This window comes from Ptychodera flava, chromosome 3, assembly GCF_041260155.1.
Source record: "Ptychodera flava strain L36383 chromosome 3, AS_Pfla_20210202, whole genome shotgun sequence".
NCBI classification, from domain to species: Eukaryota; Metazoa; Hemichordata; class Enteropneusta; family Ptychoderidae; genus Ptychodera; species Ptychodera flava.
Window position 1 is genome coordinate 11580074 of NC_091930.1, and position 14201 is coordinate 11594274.

At 37.9% G+C, this 14201-nt stretch overlaps 1 protein-coding gene across 1 annotated transcript; it reads right to left on the reverse strand.

Annotated features, from left to right (window-relative positions):
- Positions 1 to 6036: 6036 nt before the first annotated feature.
- LOC139127417 (zinc finger protein 862-like) lies at positions 6037 to 11238 on the reverse strand. The gene is made up of 4 exons (XM_070693344.1): positions 9707 to 11238; positions 8766 to 8794; positions 6560 to 6739; positions 6037 to 6257 (listed from the first exon to the last, which is right to left on the reverse strand). The coding sequence occupies exons 1-4, from the start codon at positions 11236 to 11238 to the stop codon at positions 6037 to 6039; spliced, it is 1962 nt and encodes a 653-aa protein (XP_070549445.1).
- Positions 11239 to 14201: the final 2963 nt, after the last annotated feature.

The following is a 14201-nucleotide window of genomic DNA, read 5'->3' on the forward strand; positions in this document are numbered from 1 at the left end:
GTCACATGATATACGAAACACACGGTTCTCATAAAGTCCTCTGGCTAGCCTTTTTTACCCGCCTCTAATGTACATTTCTTTGTCGTCTGAATACAAGTAACACGAGTGGAACTAATTGTGGATATTTGGATCCGTACACTTTTCACATTTCTCAAAAGTATTAGGTGCTCTACAGCTGAATGTTGCGATATTACAAATCACTCATAGAAAACAAGCGTGTAACTTTAACAAGTTAAGCAGATAAGCTTTCATTTGCAGGTGAAATAGAAATTAGTTCCATTCGTGCTCATTTATTGTTTACCAAAACCCCGATTAAATATGCAAACTGGCAAAACGAAATGTGCGATTTTCATTTACTGTTCACCAAATTAGCTTAATTTGACCAATGTCCTGATGGAAAATGAAATGAGGTACATTTTTTTTCTGCAAGAATACCTCATTATGGCTAATAGTTCGTAAAAAATTCAACTCAGATGTAACACTTGTATAACTTTGTTTCGATATGTACACTACAACTCTGCCACAGTCACACAGACATCCACAAATTTTTGAAAGAACCATGATAGACAATCGCCAATATATGCACAAAAAATTAGTAGTGATGATAATGTTGATAATTTACCAAAATAATAGGGCTCCTTCCTGAAATCTTCTCTTCTCAAAGTCAGGGCTTCATAATATTACTGATACGCTTGTCTTTTATTACCGACAATTTCGTTCAATGTAAAAATATTATAACCTCTGCATTACTCTTCAGGTGATTAATGTTTATGAAAAGTAGTAACTAAAACAATTCTACCTTCCATTCACCATACATCTATATTATCACAAATCACCCCCACATCCTATCTTGTTCCCTTGTTCACTAAATTTTAGCTTTGGTGAAGTAAACTCAAATATCAGCAAATCTATTCATATTTACACACTAAGTAGCAATTATCGGTCCTGTTATAGCCTTATGTCAGGATAAGCAATCGTCTTACCTGCATCTTGGATATCATCTTCCTGCTCATCCTCTTCAATACTGGAGCATATTTCCATGATAGTTACCATCAAGGTTTCGATCAAATGTTTTGGGTCTTTTCTCCAATGTTTTATCAATCCAATATTCTGCTTTGATGGAGGGAGATCTTCATATAGTTCAAAGGTGTCCTCATCGATTCCCAGGCGTTTCCATAACTCACCAGCTGTTTTCTTTTGTAAAGATTCTGCAATTGTCACTGTTGGCATAGCGAAGAAAAGAGGGCATTTTAAAATTGAAGAATTCTTCGTCTTCGGAGGGATTCGAAAATGCATTGTACTTAAACATACACAGACAGACAGACACAGACAGACACAGACAGACAGACAGACAGACAGACACACACACACACACACACACAATATTATATATATATATATATATATATATATATATATATATATATATATATATATATATATATATATATATATATATATATATATATATATAAGCTGTGAATTCAACAGTGTATTTCCGATCGGTACATGGTGTCAGTTTTTGAACTTTTCTTGGTGCACTTTGTTTATTTAGGTTTCATTCAGTCATGCAGTGTAGTAACGATGGAATTATATTTTCCTTTCATTTTCAAAATAGAGGCGTTGCGAATGTAATGTGCAGACACATAATCATTTATTACAGTGGCATTGTGGTTTCGCCATATGATGCTCACTCCAATTGTCGATTTCAGTCCTCACTGACAAAGGGAGGATTGCTAGATCGGACTTAGTATCCATATCCATATTCATACATCACTACCTATATTCCAAACATGCACATTTTGGTATCCCATAAATAAACGGATTTTATAATACACTGTTAAATCACAAATATACATGCACTTTATAATCTATTTGCTTTTTATTCGTTCCAATAATATGGCTGCGAGGAAGCTATTTTTTTTTAATTCTTTCATGTCTAAGGCAACTTCTCATACATGTTTTGGTTGTTGTCTTCAACTTGGCACAAAGGAAAACATCTCCGACTTACACATTCACGTATGATTATTTCCTGCTGGACTCCATTAAAGTCAGTTTTTCGTCATTCATTCCAATATTTTCATGTCAACATGTCAAGGCTTTTTTCTTTGAAAGTCGCCCAAAGGACAATGTACCATGACAAATCAGGTGTTAGAAAATATAATCTTTCATTGCATCACTATTAATCAATGTCATACTGTAGATCCTCTGACAACATTCCTTCTTAGATTTCAAATTTGATCAACGCTTCCTATCACTTTACAACCATTTCATGTATTAGATAGCAAAGCTACAGTAGTGAACTGCAATAACACTACTTACACTAATTAGTTTCACTGTAGCTAGCTGACAAAGTCGACAACATTTACTGAGTCAGATGACACAAGATCTGCATGTCAGCCGTCAAAAATAGACTACAGAAACTGGCCATGCAGTTAAACCTGACTACACTGACACGCCAATCTGGTTCGAAACATTTTTTTGCAGGAAAACAAACATCTTGATTACACAAAAAGTTTCAGATTGTTACAATTCTGTATAACAACATCAGTATGCAAATAGGCACGTACTTGCGCAGAGGAACAGACGGCTAACATTGTTTTTAAAAACTCGATAATCTTGACTTTGAATAATAAAAAATCGATTTTTGTCGAAAAATTAAGTATAACTATAACATTCAATACCACACAATGATAAACTCTCTCTCTCTCTCTCTCTCTCTCTCTCTCTCTCTCTCTCTCTCTCTCTCACACACACACACACACACACACACATCCACACACTAATATAATTGTATTTCAATTTCACTTTTTTACGTTGTGGTTTTAGACACATCTATTGTAATTTCAGTTTTCAACGCACACAATCGTTTGTTTTAAACCATCGGATTGTTTTCATTTCATAATGCAGTATAGAATATTGAAAGTTTTGTAGCTCGCAAAGAAAATGTCTTGCTAGAGGTATACTCCGATCGAAAATCATTTATCGCTTGTATAGAATTTTAAACTCAAAGATTCTTTTTCAAAGTTAAAATTATCGAATTTTGCAAAGCATGTGTTAGCTGTCTATTCTCATGAGCAAGGAGGTGTCCATTTTGTCGCCAAATTTGCTATATTGATATAATTTTAAACTTTTTATAAGCAGTGATTTGATTTCCTGCAATTAAATATTTCAAACCAGAATGGCGTGTCAGTGTAGTGTGTTATAACGGGGCAATTTCTGTTAATTTATTTTGACTGCCCACATGCAGAGTTATTCTTGTGTGCCAGCAAGCTACAGCTGTAACTAATTATTGTAAGAAGTTTCATCGCAGTTCACTGCAGTAGCTTTGTGTCTAATACTGAAAATGGTTGTAATTCTACCGACCAGAGATTCCATCCTGTAAGACCATATGTTCAATCCCTCATGTAACACACAACCCTGCCACGCAGAGCTATACCAGACCTACCAATCCACATGGTTGGTATAGCTCTGCTTGGCAAGGATGTATTACCAGTCAGACACCAAAGCCTAGTGACTGCCATAGACAAAACCGTTTGCAGTGCGTCGGATCGCCGGCGCTCGGTTCTTCGCGGAAAAACAGCAAATTTTGAATGCAAAACTTGCTTTAATCATCATTTTCGAGCAAACCCACTATTAAGATGATGTGCTCAGTTTCGCTTGTAAACTTATGCAAAGCCTACTTCTCTGTCTATATACGCTCTCGTATCCGCAGCTATGGAGATTTCCCCGAAAAAGTATGTGGTATACTGCGGCAGTTGTCGGCCATCGCCAAATTGTGATTTTTTTTAATTTTTTTTGCTCGTCACACTACGACTGAGGGTTGCCATTCGACTGCATATAACTCTACGGCAAACAAAAAAAGATGCTGGTTAACTATGGCCGCTGTCGGTCATAATTGAAATATATTCTTTTTACTTTATTTGCTTTTATTTTCATCCTACTTTGAATTTTTAGTATCATTTTTACTTTGAATATTTTTCATTTTGATGTTTTTTCTGTCTTCGATTTATTTTTTATTCTTATTTTACTTTTTTTTATTTTCACTTAAATTATGATTTTATTTTTTGTTTCTTACATCGAGAAATATTGCTTCAAATGAAATGTTCCTGCTTTTATTAATGAAAATATAATCATAGAACAAACGATTTTTGTTTCCAGACGATTTTTGTTTCCAATCTCTACGGTTTAATTTTTCCTTTTCATAAACAACGACTAAAAATGAGTTTTTTAAAAATTTATTTTGTCTTATTTGCAATCTTTTTTCGTTTTTGTTTAGATATTACTTTATTAACCGTGAATTATTTTGTTAAAAGTCACTTGTAAATAATATTTAAAATAGCACCAAACGCACTATTAATTTTGACATTTTTACCTTCAACAGAGACACTTCATGGCACTGCATTCCATGCTAATATTACACTCCCACGCAAGTGCTATGCTTCACTGTATGTAGCCACTATCTGATATAAGTGTCAAGTACGTAGGCTTCTCGTATTGGATGACTCCGTCCCCAAATGCTTTCTAATATTCCCGAACATCATTTCAGGATTGTGAAACTACCTTCTACAGCCTTAAGCATACTTTCAACAATACCGAGGAAAAAGCATCCTCTAGATCTTCCTGACCCAAGAAACTTTTACAAATGTGTTACGTGTGAGAACACGAAGAAAAGGTGAACTCAGCAATTTCAGTATAAAACGAAGTTTATGCGAAAAATAATAAAACTATCACTAATACAAGGGATAGAATACAGACTGAAAAATTGTACAGGCTTCTTATCTCAGCTGGGATGGCAAAGCTGCATTCTCAGAGTTGTAACAGTCAGTCGGATGAATGAACAGCCCTTTGGCTTGCAGGTTTGAAGTTGCACAAAGTCCACAGTATAAATCCGGCGTGACAGGGAAGGTCGAGAAAAGTCTGGAAATTAATACTGCTGGAGTTTCCAAAGACTTGAAATAACACGCAAGAGACACGATCCAAAATGTCTGGCTGCAAGCTGTGTTGGTACCCTATTCAAACTCATGTTGTTATAGAAGAGCACAGAAGAACAATGTAGAACTTTTATTGACATATTAATTACTGCTCTAAAATTATCTCTCTTACACAACTTATTAAATTTCCTGAACATTCCAAACATGACTAGTTGAATTCAAGGTCGTGAGATCGTAAAGGACTGTGACCTTGAGAATGTTCTAGACTAATTAAACTCAGCTCATGAGTGTGGGTAAAATGACCAACATAACACACCCTCTTCAAAACAGAAAATTTTCCAAAGAAAACATTTTCTTTTACAATTGTGATATTAAAATGTTAACAACATTAAACTCTAAATAAGAGAGAGGAAGTCTGCAATTAAATTGTCTCTGCCGTTGATATGCCTCATGTCAAGATTAAACTCCTTTGACAATCTCTGATTTCTGCCTTTTAATTTCTGCAGGAAAACGAGAGGGTTGTGATCAATATAAATCACTATTGACTGATTTGAAGAAGTAACATAAACATCAAAATACTGTAGAGCTAATTTCGAAGATAATCACTCTTTCTCCATTGTGTAGCAGTTTCTCTGGGATTTGTTACATTTTCTTGAAATGTAGCAAACAGAGTGATCTATCCCATGACTATCCTCTTGCATTAAAACATCGCCAGCAACCACATCACTAGGATCTACAGCTAATTTGAATGGTACACTAAAACCTGATGCAGACAAGACTGAAGCACTTTGAAGTATGGCTTTAAGTGTATCAAATGCTTGTTGGCATTGTTCTGACCAAAAAAACTTTACTTACTTTTTAAGTAAGTTAATCAAAGGCTCATTAATTGTACAGGAATTTGGACAGGATTTTCTATGGTAACTAGCCATACTGAGAAATCGCATCAGTTGTTTATGGCAATTTAATATGGGAAAACTTCAAACGGCACTGATTTTGGCATTAACAGGTTTTACCTCACCCTGTCCTTCAGTATGTCCAAGGTTAGGTACCCTCGCCTAACCAAACTCAGATTCGGCAAGGTTGACAGTAAACATTGCTTTGCTCAGTCCCTCAAAGAACTTCTGCATGAGTTTGATGTGGTCCTCCAGGTATCACTGTACAGGACGACATAGTCCACGTAAGCTTCACACCCTTCTTGTCCGCATATGACGTCGTTTATCATCCGTAGGAATGTTGGGGGCGAGTTCTTCATTCCAAATGGCATCACCTTGTACTGGAATAATTCATCTGGTGTAACGAAGGCTATTATTTCACTGGCACGCTCTGTCAGAGGGACTAGCAAAAATCCCCTCAGTAGATCAAATTTTGCCACATACCTGGCTTTTCCAACTTGATCGATGCAATCATCAATCCTCGGGATATGGAAAGTGTCTGTCTTCGTTAGAATGTTCACTTTCCTGTAGTTTCTTGCACATACGATAACTATCTGATTTTGGCACAAGTATGCATGGCGAACTCCTGTTAGTTTTACTGGGTTCAATAAAGTCATTTTCCAGCAGGTATTTCACTTCTTCCTGGATATATTTCACTTTCGTCGGATTCAGTCTGTTGTTTCACAGGCTTACTGTCGCGAACATCAACGTCGTGATAGATGACGTTTGTCTTCGTTGGAATATCTTGGAACAGGTGTTTATATTCCTGGATCAGTTCTTTCACCTGTTGCTGTTGTGACGGCTGAAGGTGTGCCAACTTTGTAGATTCAAGATTCTCCAGGATTTCTGAATTCTGGAGTTTGACCGAGCCAGCTTTGAATTTAGAGTATTTTCACTCAAGTCAGTTTCACTATCGCTACTTTGATAATGGTTTGAACTGACTGCACTGACAGGTTGTGTTACAGTAGGATTATTCCTATCTAAATATGGCTTAAGCATATTTATATGGCATAACTGTTTTTGTTTTCGCCTGTCAGGTGTTATTATGATGTAATTTAAATCACTTAATTTCTTATCAATTAGATATGGACCAAAGTAACGAGCATGGAGTGGTTTGCCAGGAACCAGAAGAAGAACAAGAACTTTTTGACCTGGTTCAAACTTCCGTTTTGAGGTGTTTTTATCGTATTTGATTTTCATAGACTGCTGAGATGACTCGAGGTTTCCATTGCCTAACCCACATGCCTTAGAGACTTTTGTACGAAAATCTGAAACATATTGTAAAATATTCAGACAATCGGTATCGTCTGATAGGAATTTCTCCTTGAAAAGCTTGAGTAGCCTTGAACTGTATGTCCAAAATATAAGCTCAAATGGGCTAAAGCCAAGAGACTCTTGAATTTACTCTCTAACAGCAAAGAGCAGAACATGAATTCCTTCATCCAACTACTTCTCTGTGTTAAAATCGATCGTGAGCATCCATTTTGCAAGCGATCCAAATTTTCATGCCCCATCGCTTGCTACTAAAACGATTTGCAATTGTAAATTGGACAGTGGTTTAAACATCCTCCCTCTTGTCTTGCATGTGCTTGATTGCGTTTTGTGTGTGTGTTGGGTAAGGTTGATAGTGTGAAAATTAACAAATGGGTTGTTAATTTAAAACAAGCCATGGTGAGACGAGTAAGTGTGTCTCAGACCACCTTGACCTTTTGACCCCATGTTTCATAACCAGTTCACTCCACAGTGGAGATACCAAATGTACCTCCATGATATAGGTAGAGGTCTTCCTTGATTTAATATTGTATCTATAATGTTGATCTCCGCATTCTTGTTGCAGTGAAACTAGAATACTTATCTTTGGATCGTTTTGTGTCCGACTTTGTCCGTTAACATTTGTCGCCTTGTTCCGCATGCTGTGGCCTTAATCAGTGTATCGCTGATGTTTGGATTTCCTTTAGATGCAATGATCGGTCCTTTTTATACGTTCCATGTTTCCACACAGTGCGTATGGGCTATATTTTGTTGTAAACTACTGTGTCCTTCTCGATTCGTAGGCTCGATGAAGTTCCAGTTAAGATCTATGAGCGTGATGTGATTTTATAGATTTTCTGTTGTTATCTCATGTGTTGGTGGTGTTTCATTAATATTCATGAGCCCTTATGCATATTCATGATAATATTTGACGCCCAAGCCTTAACATACTTTACGGCCTTTGACAGTCTACTTAAACCATTGTGATTGACTGCATTTCTGTTTCTTCCTGGATACCTATTGCTGCTTTTAACTTCTCGGACTTGTTATCACTTAGGTTATGACAATTTCCATGCCCTTACCAAATTGGGTGCACCTGATACCCACCTTAGTGAGCACTATAGGTGCCCTTAAGGTGCCGCCCCAAACACCCCTCGCAGCACACCTAAAACTACCTTGATTTGGCCACTCTAGGTGGCTTTCAGGTGGCTTTTTGAGGCGTATTAGAGGTGTGTTGTTTGGTGTGTTCAGGTGCACCTGAAAGGCACTAGATTGAACATGCCATAGGTGCCATTTAGGTGGACCTGAAAGGCACCCACTGAAGAAGCACAGGTGCCTTTTGGATGCACCAGAAACTACCTTGAATTGGTCGCTTTAGGTGCCGTTATGGTGCCTTTTCATGGCGTATTTGAGGTGTGTTTGCATTGGGTGGTTTTAAGGTGTCTTATCACGAAATTTCCACAGCAAATTTGAGTAGGTTTTTGATCAAAAACCCACACAAATTTGGCGTGGAATTTTGGTGATGCCTTTTACTTATATTATGACTTAGACTGTCATCAGGTGACCCTGGATTCTTGTACCTGCAGGCAACAATTTGCTTTGCCACTTGCCTTTAAAGTTCACAGACCTGTTTGCTTGACAACAGTACCTTCAGACCTAGAGAAGGGTGAGGGGGTTCTAATGATACACATGGAACAAAAGAAATAGAAAACACTTACTGTTTATTAATAAAAAAGTAACTGTATTGCAACATAATAGACTGAGTAATATATATTTCAAAATAGTCCACATACATCATGAAGTCATGAGTGAAAAGATACCTTGTATTTCTGAAATAGTAATTCAAGCTACCTGCATGTTTGTAAATGGTTGATCAAGGTACCCTGTAAATGGTGGTTATAAAGCTACAATGTACTTCCTGAAATGGTAAAGTTTCAAAACAATTGTTGTAAGAAAAGACTATCATAAAAACATAAACAAGCGACCTAACGGCCGATATAGTTCCGCTGTGTTATGTAAAGATCAATTAAGGTTCCATGACAAGAAATCAACCTCTTTAATCTAACAATTCTCTGGTGGTTAATAAGCTCAGAACCCCTGTAAATTATACATTTTCTGAAAGCCTCGATATAAGGGAAGATTTTGGTAATCACAGTGTCACCATTGTTTACATAACTATATGTATATTTGAGGTCAAAGGTCACCGAGGTCACATGACATTTTGTCAAAAAAATTGTAGTGCTAAGTTATCCCTATATACCAAAAATCAGACCTCTAGCTCTATTGACTCGCTCAAAATTAGATATGTGCATAATTGATGAGCAGTATTTTTGCTAAGGCTGGGGAACATAGGTAAATGGCTTGGGAACATAGGTAACACGTTGACACCCCACCCAATCCAGCTTGAGCAAAAAATCAATGACATCATTATTAATAAAATGCATGAATTCATTTATTATACATAACACACTCCAACACATTGAAACGACAGCCAACTTATCCTTTTGATTCATGAAAATTATGGGATGGATTAAACTTTAATTTTTCCATCAAACTGTAGTCAGTCAATGTTCTTATTTATTTGTTTACTGTTCTTTCTTATCTGCAACACTGTCCTCGTCTGCATCCTGTTCATCATTGTAACACACAAGCTTCATGAGCTCTCGATGCTTTGCAGTTAGACTGTCAACCAGTTCTGATAAACTTTGCATTGTACTGTCGTGAATGTCCTCACGGTGTGCGGTTCCGAACACATTACGTCTTGGTTTATTTCGCCATGCTGTAACAGAATCAGTGATATCCTCATCACCAGCACCATGATTAAGATCGATAGTCATGATTGCCTGAAGCAAATCTCCTTTCATTCTGTTTCGCAGTCGCGATTTTATTCGTTTTAAGCAGGAAGCTCCTCGCTCAGGCCACGCGTTAGACATAGGAATGAGAAGTGCAAGTTCGGCAAGTTTACACAAATTTGGATACTCATCCCCGAGCACATTTCTCTGTTGCACGACAACTTCGCAAACCTCTCCAGCAGTATTCTTTGTAGACATGGGCGGTGATTCAAATTTGTATCGGAAATTGCACCATTCATCTTGAGTTTTCTCTTCGTCAAGTTCATAGTGTGTACATAACAGGGAGATCTCGTCTTTCCCGTACTGTTTGTCGTTCACACCTGGGAAACGACACGGATCAAACAGTTCAAATGCTTCGAGGAACGGCGTCAAAGCAAGGCGGGACTCTAGATTCTCACACAATTCTGTGAGCAGTGTGTCATAAAACTGGTCAAGTTTTGCATCATTCTTGTCGGTAAATTGTATTTCTCCATCGCTGAATCGGCCGCTTCCCTCAAACTCGGCGCGAAGTTCGAGCGTCGGTTCGCGAGTTTGCTTGAGTGTGGTCAATTTATCGATCGCCGCACGTGTGAGGGGTTTGACCTCGCTGAACACTAACACGTCCTTCTGCCAAAGTCTCGCCAGTTTTCCGACGATCGGCAGTACAGTCTGCAAGATGTAAACGGTGCCGATAAACATATATTTCCGACAGAAAGTGTATAATCCCGCGGCGGTAGCATCTGGAACCCTAGCTTCTTCGGTGAAATAATGCAGCGTTTGAAGGAGAACTTCGTATCCGTGATAGATTGCGTCGTTGGCTCGTTCGTGCGAAGTCCAGCGGGTGGCGGCGGGTCGAACGAATTTCTTTCGCCTGTCGGAGGAAAACGTTGCCTCATACTGATCAGATATTTGCTCTAACTTTCTGGTCTTTTCGGGTGAATATTCAAACAGCTTGTTTATTTGTTGCACCGTTCCTTCATAGCGTTTTAACCATTGCAACGATTTCACTGTGTCGCCGACTGAAAGTGCGAGTCTGTGATTAACGCACCAGATTCCCACGACGTGAGGATTTTCTTTCTTCATTTGAGCAACGAACCCCGACTTCTTACCAGTCATGTTTGCTGCACCGTCAGATCCAACAAACTGTAGTTGGGTCAGGTCAATGTTATCCCGCTGAAATCTTATTTTCACAAGATCTGCCAAATTTGCACCCGTAGCGCTTTCCTTCAGACGCTCGACGCGATAGAACTGAGTTTTGATATGACCTTCATGTAAATATCTCAAGTACATGATGACTTGCTGATATACTGTAATATCTGTCACTTCATCTATCAACAATGCAAAGTACTCGATCCGATCTGCTCTATCAATTTTGAAACCAAAACATCACCTGTGATGGTTATCATTTCTCTGACCGATGAGAAACTGGTATGCCCGAACTGACGCATGTGTAAAGGATCGTCTCCAATACATGACACAAGTTCTATGAGCGACGAATATTTACTGACTGCGATGTCTTCTTCGGCAATCCAACATGCGCACTTGAAGGCAGCAATGACGACTTCATGTTCAACACTTTTCCGTTTCTGAATTTCTTGCTCAAACTGTGAATACCGTTGCAGACACTCCCTTTCCTTCGCCAACAGATGCATTTCAGATTTGCCGTGGTTACTGACAACATTTCGGCGGTAGCGAATGCTACATTCTTGGCTCCAGACGTATGAACCCTGTTGAGATGTATCATGTTTGCGGCATAAGTAACAATACATGCCCCGCTTTTCATCATCATATCGTAGCCAGAAAAGATCGACCACTTCGTCATAACAAAGTGTTTTGTCCGTAAGCCAGCAATTCTGGAAACAATGCACTTGTTTGCGTTTCTTTTGAGCCGGTTCGTCAGCAAAGCCTTCTGTAGAGGTCTGAGTTGCATCGCTGCCATTCGAAGGACCAAATCTCACTGTGTCATGTTCACTTTCATCCAAAGACGACGTTGTAGGAGTTTTGTCTGGATATGAAGCGTCGGTGACTACATTCACATCGTTTGGCTGTATTAATATTGGGGAACTCGCTGCATGTCCGACCTCGCTGTTGTGCTCAGGCTGCTGCGTTGATATCGGTTTTGGCCGTGTACAATCCTTGTGCAAAGTTTGAAAGAAATTGACCTGGGCATGTCTGAGATATCTGAGTGAACGGACGGACGGACGCACGCACGCACGGACATGACCAAACCTATAAGTCCCCCCGGACGGTGTCCGTGGGGACTAAAAATACAAATATGCAAATTTCACCACGATTTGAACAAACTTCAGTGAGATCACCCCAAGTGAACTGTATATAAAATTTCAAAGCAATTGGACAAGTGGTTTCAGAGAAGAAGATTTTTTTACCAAAAACACCTAAAAATGCCAAAAAATAGAAATATACAAATTTCACCACGATTTGAACAAACTTAAGTGAGGTCACCCCAATTGAACTGCATATACAATTTCAAAGCAATCGGACTTGCGGTTTCAGAAGAGAAGACAATTATTGAAGGATGACAGACTTACAGATGATGGAAAAATCAGCCTATTTGATAAACTCCGCGTCACTGACAATGGAGCTAAAAATATCCCAATCAGTTGCAGAGATTTCATAACACAGCTTTTGCAAGCTAAACCCCTTTAAAACATTACAACAAAAAAATAAATACTTTCAGTGAAAATATTCAGTGGTCATTTTTCCCCTTTATATTCAATACATGGCTTTTCCTTCATATACAGTAAGTTGCAAATGGTTCATTAAATAATAGTAATGGTGTATTTATATCCAAAAATATGCAGTTTTTACATGTAACACAACACTGAAATGGTCTAAAATTGGATTCCAGTGTACCAATAAAATGTTACAAAATTTTGTTGCTGTTCCTATGGCAATCTATTGTTTGTTGACACTGGACTAAAAATAAAGTCTGCGTGACTTGTAACAGTTTGCATTTGAAATTCAAACTTCAGAGTGTGAGCGTCCTGGGAAGATTGTATGTGAGCATTTACTACATTTTATGACAGAAATAGATACAAAATGACTAAAACTTTACATCTGAAGGCTATTGCCTTCATTTTAGTTCATTTTACTATATCTGTCATGGAATTTTGTGGATGAATCATGATCTTGGTGTCTGAAACATTATGTCCCCTCCAAAGAGTGGGCTGTTATCGGTGTATGATAGAAAGATCAGAATTTAACAAAGTACTATGATGGCAAGCCTTATAAAATGACATTACAACGTGATACCTGTCAGGATCTAAGAACGACTAAATAATGTTTGTTCTTGTCTGAAACGTGATATTTCCTCTCCTAAGAGCTCTTCGGAGGGAACTTATCTTGCATATTACTAATACAGTCTCAATACCATAGTTGATATTTTCTTTCTTCTGTCATTGCAAATTTAAATTGTGTGCTCATAAGGTAATAACTGACTCTTGTTTTGCAAAGTAATGATATTCTGAAATAAGATTACTTTATTCATAAGAGAAACTGCAGTTTATTTTTTAAAGAAATGATTTCACAAATGTTCCCCTATGTACTACTTATAAAAATACTTGTAAAAGATTAACCAGTTTAGTCGACAGCTTGATACCATTGTAGCAACATTTTTGAATACTGCACACACATGCTGTTCAATGCAAGGGAATTAGGTGTATATTTTGTTTTTGTTCCATATTTGATAAAATCCTATCAATTATGAAAACCAGAAAGGACATCAATTTAGACCGATTGAGAGAAAACCCTATCAATTATGAAAACCAGAAAGGACATAAATTTAGATCGATTGAGAGAAAAACGTCATCAACAACAGATATGCTATAGAGCCAAATTATAGTCAGAAAAAAGAGAGAAATATGAGGACTTGAAAGAAAAGGATGCTGAGAGAAAATGAAGGGATGCTACCATCTTACATTCAGAATATTACAATGGTTCTCCAGGAATTACAAGGCAAACAGTACTATCTGGCCATTCCTTTAAAGGTCTGGTGAAATGCCCATGTTGCAAAATCACAAAAATACAGTTGATGGTCTATAAAACAGTTGCATTCATTTCTTTTTTCGTTTAGCGCGCGTGATTATGAAATATGGCAAAAGAAAAATGCAATGTGGGCGTGTCCCCCCGAGCCTCTCCAGTCGACTTTTTTCGGCTTTCCGAAGTTTGCCCGACGTCGTATCTCATAACGGGAAGTGAAGTATTTCACACCTCCATAAGCTCCCCACGGGGGG